General features: G+C 40.3%; 1 protein-coding gene across 1 annotated transcript in view; it reads left to right on the top strand.

Annotated features, from left to right (window-relative positions):
* Nucleotides 1–12,974, top strand: part of T265_08036 (hypothetical protein) — a gene marked incomplete at both ends in the record, with an annotated part of 180,939 nt that overhangs the window by 57,189 nt on the left and 110,776 nt on the right. The window contains 2 exons of the mRNA XM_009173730.1: nt 2,068–2,232; nt 2,544–2,684. Coding sequence (XP_009171994.1) covers nt 2,068–2,232; nt 2,544–2,684 — 306 coding nt within the window. The remainder of the gene's footprint in view (nt 1–2,067; nt 2,233–2,543; nt 2,685–12,974) is intronic.

Raw genomic sequence — 12,974 nt, 5'->3', positions numbered from 1 at the left:
CCTATCTGTTTTGCATGGATCAAAGCCACTTACAGAATAGAATCTCCCTTAAAAACAATTCTGCTAGAGCATGTTCTACAGGGGAGCAGGCAGATTCTTTGGAATCACCAGGTTTTCAGGGCAGTGCTCAGGGTGGAGTAGCATAGTGCTAGTTAATAATCGTGTGCAACCGGGCCAGGGGCGAGCGCACTGGCACAGCTGCTTGCGCTGCCAGCGTTTGTAAAAAAGCCCTAAGGACTGTTTAAACTCAAAGTAGAAATAAGCACAGTTGAAATATGCAACGCCTGTTGTTCTCCGTTCTTGATAACTATTCCAGCGCACTTTCGACAGATTCCTGTTTAGATTAATCAAAGTTCCTGACCTTACATCCAAGTTGTAGCACATTTTTACCTTTGGAAAGATTTTCAGATTGCTTCATGGGCTGCTGAATAACTGTCAATTTTATTCCTAGACAGATTTCGTGCGAAACTGATAGTACCCCACTGGCTGTATGCAAAACGATGTCAGCTAGGAAATCGCCCCACTTCTTTCATCATTGGTTAGAGGGTCTCTGTGTTTCAAACTGTTTCGGTTCTCCGTCACCAACACTTAACCTAACTCAAGTGATATGGATTTTCCCAGGCCTTTATTTTATCTAAGGCATAACTAATGTGTCGAGAACAAAGCGTGAGTGAGATTTTAATCTCTCTGGCTATCTTTACGAGCATCAGTCCTGTCCAAAGAACGTACCAAGGGATTTCAAATACGGTTCACCTACAAGAAGCGACCACTTAGATAGTTCACAAATCGTCTTCTTTACACAGTAGCCTCGTACTGAAGAAAATGCGCGACTGAAATGTCTAAAAGTTAGTCTCCCACAAGGTTCGTTATCTTTTGAAGTTCTTTTTTTAGGATTAATACCTGATGGTTAGATGGGTGAAGTGACCCTGATATAGTATCCTGTCCTAGGAGTGGCTTAAAGTATGTTATATCTTGGATATTTATGTGTGTATCACTCAGACTTGTCTCAAATCTACTGCTCCAGTATATTATTCTTCTTTATTTAAATTTTAGATGTTCCAATTTTATGGAAGCATAAAGGTTGAATATATTCAGTTTGATGTAAAACTTGCTCCAAACTGCTGATTAGTGTCATAATCTATTCACATTTATGTTACGAACGGGTTGCTGTTTTCCATTTTGCCTCCTTTAATTTGTTGATCAAGAATATTTCTCCTTATATTCTGAGCCTAATTGTTCGTTGCGTTTTCTGTCCAAAACAGAGCTACCTAAATGAGGAATTTACTCCCGTAAGGATTACGCTCGTTAGTATCCTTCTGCGAAAAATATGTCAAAAGGAAACCAACTGTATGAGAGATTTGGATCTTCGTCACTTAACTGCAACACTCTTTGACGCCGTTCCCCAAAACTGTTCACCCGAAGAAATATGGAATGTCACAACGGTGAGCAGCAGTTAACTCACAATCATTTTTGCGGTCGTATGAGTCCTTTCTGGAAGAAACTTCTTCTAACGTTGTGTATGAGCATTACAAGTGGGCTTATTTATATACATCAATGGTGCACATCCATCATGGTAGATAGATAACCTCAGGAGGCGAAAGCGGAATGTATACTCGGGGATTTGTTTCCAAGAGTTTATTCGTTTGTTTGAGAATGAGCCAGGTTTCAGCAGCTTTGTCTGAAATCAGTAAGCTTATGGTGTTTGACAGATTGACTCATACGCTCCGCCACAAATGGGAATGGTGTACTAATGATCAGACTAGCTGAGTAGATCTCGCACAGCGTGATCAGACTGTGAATGATTCGAATCGATGTGACAATACTGTACTAGTTAAGTGGTGATGACAGATAAACACATACATTTAATAAAGTTGTCAGTGTGTCCGGAAATTTTCATTAGGGTAGAATATTGCTGTCGTCTAAATATGGATGTCGTTTCACATGCTGTTTTAATGGGATGCATCAGCCATCTTAATATTGCTGAGTTAACGATTTGAAAATTCCGGAAGGGTACTTCCCAAGCTTCACATGCATTTCAAAGTTTTGCCTGATTTTTCTGTCATGCAGGTCAGAACCGTCCTGCACGCCATCGGAAACATCGGAAAATATGTTCACCCTGAATTGTTATCAAGACTTCTGGCGAACTGTTTAGGTAATGAATTGGCCGACGTCAGTTTAAAAGTTGCTGCCGCTAAGGCAGTCCGCGAGGCGGACAAGATCCAGCAAATTGAGGTGAGTATATTAATCGTGTGCGTCTAATCAGTGTTACCAAGCTTATCTGGATTTATGCCCCCCATGAATGGGGGGCATATTCCTAAGTACTGCATCACTATATCTACATAATATTACACAGCCTTATGTATGTCACAATGGTTTTACATACTTAGTTTGCAAACTCCAAGTTGTCCAAAAACTACGCGTATCTTAGAAATGACGCTGCAGTATTCTTATTCAGCTTTTCAGAATTTTGTTGTAAAGCCATCTGGTCGTTAATATAATTATATTGAATCCAAAGGCATGCCGCCCTTCCATTTTCAAAACAGGAAATCCTCTGGAAGTGCCTCAATGACCAAAGTGAGGACACAGAAGTTCGAATTGTCGCATATCAAATTTACATGAGATGCCCGTCTACAGAGAAGTTTGACAATGTGACACGGCTATTAGAAATTGAGCTATCTCAGCAGGTTAGTGATTGTCTTCTCGTTCGCATTATTGTAAACCATCATTTGATGCTGTCAAACCAACTTAGCTCCTGAATCATAAAGTGTGTGACATTTATTCTACTTAAATTTGGTCCATTTTTATTCTATTTTATTACATCTCCAGTTGCACGGCAGTTTCAATAGGTGTCTGACTGAATTCTACAAAACAGCCAGCCGGACAATTTGTTCTTCGGTGGAAACTGACTGGCATTATGCGCTAAGCTACCATGAGTGACGTTCAAGATAAAAACTCATATCTCATAGGCAAAATAAGTTGACTGAAACTAGTGACTACGGCCCCGGTCAATGCATGTTTTTGTTATCCAGAAAAAATGCGGAAAGAGAACCAGTCCAATCAACGGACAAAAAAGGATTCCCAGGTGAGCAATTCATCCTACCAGTGAGACTAGGATGTTAGCGCTGTTTGTGGTGTAGTAAGACTGATCTGTACTAAATTTCGATGGTGCAGTTCACTCACACGACCCAGTCCACGAAGCATATAATGAGAAATGAAAGTTAGTGCTGTGTTAAGCTAGTCACTGTCTCCAGGGCTTTGAGATTAATATGAATATCATTTGTACCTTTGAGATTAATATGAATATCATTTTTACTGTCCATGAGGGATTTGCTGCACTGGACCTGCGCACCGAAATCGGTTGCATTATCCACCGGTATTCCCCACGGCACCATTCAACGGTTATCTCAAAGATGCTGTTACGTATCCGCAAAGCGTTTCATTTTTGGTCGCACTCGCAGTGTTCCGTATCAGAGAACGATGCATCCAAACCTAACTGCAAAGTTTTGCACATTAAGCGGCTAAATTGACACCCACAATGACACCACATTTATTCTACCGTAACTGAGTTACTAACATAAAGAACTAGGGTAGGAATCTACTGATAAATTATAAAAGTATCCATATTCCTCTGCAAGATACCTGCTGGAAACCACCGCAGGTTAGATTGCAGATAAATTCATCATACCGTTGCGTGACTCAAACAATGTTCACTACTTTTTAGAGGACTTTGGGCGACTTCTTCTGATTAATTTTCTCATGTATGTAACTGTTTTTCAGTGTTTACCTTGGAACTTGTGTTTTCCATTTTCGATCAATTATTTCTATCAAGATTACAGTGCCTTTCGGATTCTTGTATTGTGGTTGAGACAAATGAATTTTATCCAAGGCGAAAACATCTCGCTGTATTTTCCTGCCTAATGGAAATTCTGCGGTTAAAATGTGATTTGACAGTTGTTTTGATTTGTCCTCTATTATAACGTCTTTATAATTCTTCTCTGTGCGTGATGAGTCCCAATGCAAGTTGAATTCAGGAACTTCTTTTGGCAAAAGTTGTGTAGCTGTCATAAATCTCTCTCTTGAGTGCGACAATACTGAAAATTGTGTATACCTAAGCGTGTGCCGAAACGGTTTCAGTACTGCTTCCTTCTGTCTACGCTTCAAGACATGTCAGAAGCAAAAGCTTTCTCTACACCAACTGTGCATCAGTCAACAGTGAAACGAACAGCCTGTCACACTTTATCTTAATCCGGTTCCAGTAAAAATATGTTGAAAACCATCGTACGCATACAAAGAAATCTCTGACGTTTTGATCAGTTTCATCACAATGTTCATCAGCTGTTACTGTAAAAATCAGAGTAACACGCGACTCTTTAGACCACATGTGAAACTACAGGTTAGCTCTTGGATCGTTCAATGTTTGTGACACTATTTACAGGACCAGAGGCTCACAACGTATCACTGGCGAAGTCGTGTTTGTCGCATTAGACTGTAAGGCTATCGAACGACCGTGTAGACAGGCTCACAAGGCTGCCAAGCACAATATCAATATTGTCAAAGCGTCGTGAATGGTGTTGCTTGGGTGGGCCACATTGCTTAAGATCACAATACAGAATTTCTTCCTTTTGGGTGCCTAAATGTGGCCTTTTTGGGTATTTGTTTTTTCTGGCATAAACACCATGTCTTTTGTATAAGTCCGCGCTAATCAATCCGCTGACCAGTTGCTCGTAGTTGAACGGTGTTCACACGTCCGAGACTCTCTGGACTTTCCTGATAAGCAGCCTGCTAGTGATTCCCAATAAGAACAGAAGGGCTGTATATTGCTTCTCGGCTTTTGAGCATAGATTGCCTTACGAGAAATACACTCATTTGCAAATCAGTTTGGTTTTCACGGGAGACTCAATTGAGTCTCTCGTTTATGATGTCCTCCAGCTGAATGTTCTGCATACAGGCCGCCTCATGATTCACTTGGCACGATATTCGAGAAATCGCAGTATATTTTCATAAAGAAAACTACTCACAAGATTGCTGAAAACCCTTCGACAGCTGGAGGACATCATAAACGAGAGATTCGATTGAGTCTCCCGTGAAAACCAAATTGATTTGCAAATGAGTGTATTTCTTGAAAACAGTGCAAGTTGGGTTCAAGTAGATCATAAGTTTGACGGATACTCGGGGACTGTGCCTACCTGATGATGTGTCCCAAGAAGGGCGAAACCAGTCGTGGGCTGTCGAAGAGTTTTCAGCAACCTTGTGAGTAGTTTCCTTTATGAAACAACCATAACTGTGCTAAAACGCTGTTTTGCGTCTGCGGTTGTCTCACCAGTTCAGTTTAAATCCTTTGTCAAAAGAAAGGCGTCCGACTAGTGTGGCAACTAAGGATATTTCTTTCGGGACATCCACCAAAAATTAATCGGTTTTCAGTTACAGGCAAATGTGCAATCGTACAGCATAATTTCTCCGCGCGGCAAATAATAATCTTGCTGCAGAATACACCAAGTCATGCATACATGAGTACAAACCATCTTGTAGTTCGTTCGGTGATTAAACATATCCTTTTGTCTGACAATGGTTACTTGTCTGCTTGTAAGGCCGAAGAGCGGGACCACTTCAAAATGCGTCCCTTGGATCGGATGGTTGAGGACGATTATGAATTTCTGGAAGCATGGAGAAGTGGACTAACAGAAGCTAATATTTAATAGGTTTCTTCCCAGCCTTTTCAACCTTGTAACGAAATTCAATGTAACAGAGTGATCGAAATACCCATCATGATCTTGTCAAACCAAAAATTGGTGCACTGTTTCCTTGCCAACCTCAATATTTTCTCTTTTTGAATGAAAACCTTGTCGTTAGCAACAATACCATCATAACTCTAATGGTTTCGAGTGCAGCGAGCCCGGAAAAATAATTAGTTAGGTCATACAAATGCCCTACTCTTCTTAAAGTATTAGTGCTAAACGGCGATCGAGGCATAAGCAACCGGGAATCAGCCTGCACAGTTGTGTTCCTCCAATTGCGAAGGACCTAAAAACCTACAATTTTGGGGTTTGGTGACATACGCACTGACAGTAACTCGTCATGTGGGCAGAACGGAAGTCAATATACGACATTTTGATCAACTGTCTCGTGTCATTACTTCTTATTTACTTACCAAGTGCTGCTCGCGAGCTGATCGCATTGGTTATTTCAAACTTGTTCCCTCATACGACTATCTGTTTCAGTCACTCATTTCACCATTCGTTCTTTCCAAGGAAGTTGTGTCTAGATATTCCGACTAGAAATCACTATACCCATGTCTGTCTAGGCTTTCTCGTTCTTTTTGAATAAACACATATTTCATGGCACGATTTTATTCAACAATGCTTTATTTTCTAAAAGTAAAAAAAACGTTAACAAATCGTGAGCGGTGTCTCATCTCTGAAGCGTTTGAACTGTTTCGTAAACCTGGAAACATATCTGAAATAGTTCATTTAGGAATGGAGTCTCGGAAATTGGTGTTAAACCACATTAAGGATCAATGGTCAGCTGGAAAATAAATGTGCATAGACGTCCGATAGTTTGATAAGGGACGATTGGGTGGATGTATTCTGAGTGGGGTGAACTGGATAAGGATCAATATTATTGCCTCTGTTTTCCACCGATATAACCTATCTCACTCCAGCTTACGTTCCAATGGTGAAACCAAGGAGTTGACATCAACCGACCTACTCCCCCCTATGAGTGACAACATTACCTGACAGCATCCTGGGCTTTCACAAATCTGTTTTCTATAGAGGAGAATGTCGGTAGCTCAGGTAGCGTAGATGGTCGTTGGCTTGTCCGCTGAGCTAGGAAGTTTGGTTGCAAACGTTTCGTCACCGTCATCTACATCCTTTCAAATACGTACTTGTTTGAACGCGTACTTTAGTGACGTGGGTTACTGAACCTGTTCAACCCATTTCTCGAATGACCTCTCCCTCTTGCAGCACAAACTTGGGCGTTTATTTACAATCAAAACATCTGTTCGCTGAACCTCCTAAAGAAAAACTCCAATCTCCGTCAAACTCTCACTTTTGTGAATTCATTCTCGTCATTATTAATGGGGCATCTCATGCTATCAGAGACTTATTTGCCAGTAAATAGACAAGTGACAAATAACTTTAGAAGAAACTGGGTCAATGTAACCTAATCTTGGTGTCACTGTGCAACCGCCCAAACAAAAATATGCAGCGTTAAATTTGTCCTACATTGAAATAAGTAAAACACACTTCACTGTCGAACCTGACATGGCGATTGATAAAATATAGATAACAAAATCTGGCAATGAGACTCTAAAGTTGACAACGTAAGTTGTTTATGAATACGAAGCAAACTTACGCTTGCATTACCATTTAGGTGTATGATCCTTGTTCCTCAAACCAGATGCAATCATTGTCAAAGAAATTGGGGCCAAAACACGCATAAAAAGGGAAGGGTCAATAAAAAACAGGCTACTCGAAATTAAGTATGGAGCATTGGAAGCAAGGCGAAGCCGGAAATTTGGTTGTACCAGCTACAGCAAATTAGTCTGAGACGAAGTCGATATCTAAAGAAGAATATCTGGTTGCAACGCATTATATCAAATGCAACATCCTGCATGAAATGGAAGGAATAATGGGCATTTTTATACCACCGATGAAAGCGACACAGTCTATAGTCACCAAGTAAAACGTAATCTGTCAGTCTATCCGCAAATGCATATATATTAACACACAAAAAACATGGCGGGACACAGATGAATGTGCAAATCTATTATGCCAGTAGATTAATCAGTTAAAGTAATTGTCAGCCCTCTATACCATGTCTAATCTGTAGACAGAAAAGCCAAACACTTTTGCAGTTGTTACTTTTGACTGGAAAGATGCTAGATTGGTGAAACAACTAAAAATGCAGTCGTTAGCATACATAACCTGTAGTTATACCTACAGCTGTTTGGAATCGGTTCAAATGTCCATCTTTTTTACTCTCGCTTCTGCACTACGAAAAGCAGAACGTTTTGCTTCAAAAGAAACCACAGTCCGGCGTTCACAGTTTCCATTAAATTGCTTTTATGAAAGGCCAGCTAGCCTCTCTCGTGTATCATGTTTTTGTTGTGCAAGCCAAAAACGGAATCAATAAGCTGTTAAAAACAGTCTTAAGGTAGAACAACTGGATGATCATTTGTGCGCTGCCGACAGAATCAAGGACGAAACCGCGAAACATCAAAGTAGACGGCCTTTCATTTTCAGACCCAAAACTGAAGGCTATGCAATTTAAGTACACATATCTTTTTGATTATTTGATTCGCGATTCCCAGTAAAGATACGGAGGCTTGTTGCCTAATAGATACCTAAAAAGGATGAACTCTGTTGATGTTGAATCATGCGATAAAAGGAAAAACTGAGTGAAAAATAAAAATTTGCTCTGAAGATGCCAGTGTAATAGTCAGCTGGAAATATCATTTCCAAAAATATCATTTCAAGAAGTTTAGCATCATCGGCTGAATCGCTCAGTTAGATCCCATGGTTTTCTGTTTCTCAATGTTCTGTGTATTATCAAACAAGTTATAATGCAGAAAAAGAATGTCGTTCAACCACAAACCATACTTGAATTATGTCATCACGCACTGGTTTCAATTTAAATGGAGGTGATAAAAGCTAGTTTACTTGCACTTGTTGTATCAATATAGCTTTCGATAGTTCACAAGTGGTCTTCACCAAGGAAGCAAAACCATTGTATGCGGCCAAACCGGGTAACTTCCTACTCCCGTTTTATTGACACTTGGGTCCCTACGACTCCGCACGAACCGAGCTCAATTTTAATCCCACGGGCCTGCACCACTTGGACACAAGAACAAACCGCTAATAACTGACGATTAAACACTGCACTTTCATCCGTTAGCGAGGTACCATACGGTTTGTATTACCACTATTGAATTTCAAACATATAGACTGTTTTGTTACAAATAGAGTTCTTCCTGTCATCTGAAGCAAACGCTACATCATATAACGATTTTGCCAGAGAATAAAGATACTTCTGAGGCCATAGGTTAGTACGCAACCGAAGTCTCCTTTTAATCCTTTTGTTTCACTTTATCTTACATACGTGACTTCGTTCCAGTTTACTTCGTAGGAAACGCTGTAAGGTATCAAAGATCTTGCGACTCAGTCATAATTTAGGGGGACTAAAAAAACTAATCACGTTACATACCGCAATTCCAGGGGGGACTAACAAGCATGTTAGTATATGCATACTATTATAAAGGCGTAAATATACAAGTACAAATACCCGTAATGTAAATAAACTTATGAGCGCAGACTTTTCAGTCACACCATCTTGGGCCGTTACTTGAATACTATCAGTCCGGATGTTCGGTTATCTATATCAATTTCCACAATAAACAATAACCTTTCGCTTTGCGATTTTGCAGTAGGGCAACAAGAAGTACCCTGTGTTTCCCGACAATCATAAGAATTGTCACTGAGTCACGTACCTTACTGAAGACCGAAAAGATTTAGCTTACTGTACTTCTAGGCTATGTGAGTTGCCGATCAATGAGAACAAAATCTAGCATGGAATAATCAGTTGCTTTTGCAAATTCATATTGTTTTGTCTGAGATGAACAGATTTGGGTTCTAACGATATGAATTTGATTCTATAACATCTGCAAGTTTGGCTTTCTCGGACCAGATTTGCAAATTTGGCCGAATTAAATTCAGTCTGGCGACCACCTCTGTTTTGATGGATAGCGGAAATAAACGGAAACCAAATGTAGATTTTCATCTGCTTTGATGTCGTGCTCTAAAGCTTATCAATTTATAGTCTGGTGAGTTCATATTTTCGATAACTTTCAGGCCGAATATTTCTAGCTTTTGACAACGATTCTAATGTGTGCAAAGACAGTGATAAATGATTCTTGTTTGAGGGATTTTGGGAGCAATAACAACAGATTCAAAAGCTATTACAGAACCGGGCTATTCAGTATTTAGTCTACTGAAAAAGTAAAAGGTTCATATTTTCGAAGATTTGGTAAAGTTGTAGGTGAGGTGACCTATCAAGATGTTTGACAATGGGAAGTAAATAGTTTTCATCAATATATCATATGAGTGTGGTTGCTACTGAAGGAAGTTATCGTGTAATCTGTCCAATTCAGTGAAACCTCAATGATTACACATTTGCCATAGTGTGAAAGAGAATCACAGCATCTTTGTACGCTTAGAGAAAGAAATAACTTGTTTTTTGAGTGGCCCTTTAAGCAAGATTGAACCAGCCAACCTACCTAGAGTAGGTTAATTGACAGTGCAATACTAGCCAATGAGAAAAACTGCTAAACGTCTGTTTTTTCGCTGCGAGTTAAACAGTTCGATGAGACTGATAATAATAAACTTGAATGAATAAAGTGCCACAAATATTTCGGTACAATCTTATGATAAAACAAAAGTTTGGCACAACATCTAGAAAAAGATGACCACGTCAAGTTGTCTTGACAAATGGTTGGTATTACGCAGTCATAGAGCATTTATCACGCGTTATAAAATATTATCTGATTTTATACATGACTTAACGTAAATCCTGCTGTAAGAGCTATAGTGACTTAGCTAGGGTGAATTACCAGAGCCAGTTTTGCATCCATCAGCGGACGCTAGCCCACATATTTTGCGCACAGCAACAGCAGTTGACGAACGGTCAGTTGGTGATGTGACTATCTCACGATCCAGCAAAACCTCAAAACTGCAAACAAAAAGTTGCCTAGTGGGTTTCAAGCGTGTGTCGCGCTACCTGATTGGGAAGTCCTGACTGGCGGGTCAATCAATCGTTACAACTAGGGCAGTTACTGGTCGCCGTTCGATGAGTCAGACACACCAATCAGATCGCTCAAGTGTGAACATGTTCACCTGTTCAGATGTGGAAATTCAGATGCGTCCGAAGTGCGTTGATGATAATAATAAACTTGAATGAATAAAGTGCCACAAATATTTCGGTACAATCTTATGATAAAACAAAAGTTTGGCACAACATCTAGAAAAAGATGACCACGTCAAGTTGTCTTGACAAATGGTTGGTATTACGCAGTCATAGAGCATTTATCACGCGTTATAAAATATTATCTGATTTTATACATGACTTAACGTAAATCCTGCTGTAAGAGCTATAGTGACTTAGCTAGGGTGAATTACCAGAGCCAGTTTTGCATCCATCAGCGGACGCTAGCCCACATATTTTGCGCACAGCAACAGCAGTTGACGAACGGTCAGTTGGTGATGTGACTATCTCACGATCCAGCAAAACCTCAAAACTGCAAACAAAAAGTTGCCTAGTGGGTTTCAAGCGTGTGTCGCGCTACCTGATTGGGAAGTCCTGACTGGCGGGTCAATCAATCGTTACAACTAGGGCAGTTACTGGTCGCCGTTCGATGAGTCAGACACACCAATCAGATCGCTCAAGTGTGAACATGTTCACCTGTTCAAGATGTGGAATTCAGATGCGTCCGAAGTGCGTTGAAGTGCTGACGGTAGCACGCTCGCCTCGCATGTCACATGTCCGGAGTTCAAGTTCTGGCACTGCTAATGAGCTCTAATAAGAGCAAAACTCGATTCCAGTGCTTCCCTTTGGTGTGCATTCACCAGAATAAGCACGCCAGAATAGGAGGACGACCGTTCGAACAAAAGTGGTGTGACTGTGAACCATTTCATGATCATTAGTACCTCAGTTCACTTATCATTACTTCTACTTATAGTAGCAGTATTTACAATACTGGCTTTCTCGTATTGTGTTCATACGCTTTGCTGCTATGTCTTTTCAAATACTTTATTTTTGGATTGTATACTCACACAGAACCCAGCATCAGGTGTCATTTGCTTGACAAGCGTTAGTTGATAGAAGACTCAATTCTGTCCTATGAATCAAACTCTCCATTCACTTACGTTTAACTGAACTTTGTTTGCGGTTGCAATCAAGTTAGGCGGTAGCCCATTGATGATACCATCATTATTGATAATGAGGTTGGGGGGGTGGAATAACGATCGTATGCAGATGGCTATAAGCCCAACACTGTATTTTTGGAGTGAAAAAACATTGTGGTTACTGGGCTTTGGCGCCATCTGGTCATGAGCGACTGGTTTACGCGATACGTATCACAAGACCAAGCGGATTCAGTTCGCAGGAATGGCCTTTGACACCATAGTACCCCATATCGTAGATGTACTGAGTTAAATTCACCTGTAAGCAAGTGAGGCCGTGAGATCGATACTGAGTTAAACCCCTAAGGCAAGGCAAAACGAATATACTGCAGTTATCGTGCTGAGTGACATTAATTTGTCGCACGAAGCTAATGAATATAGTGGAGTCCTGGCAACAAGGCTGCTCACTTATTTCATGTTGCCATAACGTGAATTTAATTCGCTCCAACAGAAAACAGCAGAAGAAATGTACAGCTACGTTTTGAGCCGGACTTGTATTTATTATTTGAGGTTTACGTTTAGGAGAATATTTGTTCCATTGTAAGACCCGGAATTTCCAGCGGTAGTCCTGCGTTGTATGGAGATCAATTTGCGACGGGTGATTTTTTCTGTCAGAACGACTTTATAACGTACATTTTACACTTTCCAGTTGGACAATAGTTCAGCTTCATCGGAGACCAGCTATCTATCTTTTAAATGAGCAGCCAGTGGTGGCTCTTTGTCTCCGTATGTGCCTCTTCTTAACCTGTTAGATGTGTACTAATCCAACATTGTGAGATCTAAGAACTATGTGTGTTAGATAAACGGGTTATTTATGTTATATGAAAACTGCACTCAGATACACATGCTCATGTTATGAACACACTGTTCATGGAGAGGCAACTTTGTCCGAAACCACATTTTATTATTAGAGAAACAGAGAAACACACGGAATCCAGGATAGTGCATCATGGTTTTCTCTTTAGGAGGAACATTAGGACAGGGATCACTATATCGCCGACCCGAATTTATCATTCTACT

Source organism: Opisthorchis viverrini (assembly GCF_000715545.1).
Source record: "Opisthorchis viverrini unplaced genomic scaffold opera_v5_200, whole genome shotgun sequence".
In the NCBI taxonomy this organism is placed as follows: Eukaryota; Metazoa; Platyhelminthes; class Trematoda; order Opisthorchiida; family Opisthorchiidae; genus Opisthorchis; species Opisthorchis viverrini.
Note: the sequence above shows the minus strand (reverse complement) of the source record. Positions and strands in the feature narration are given on the sequence as shown.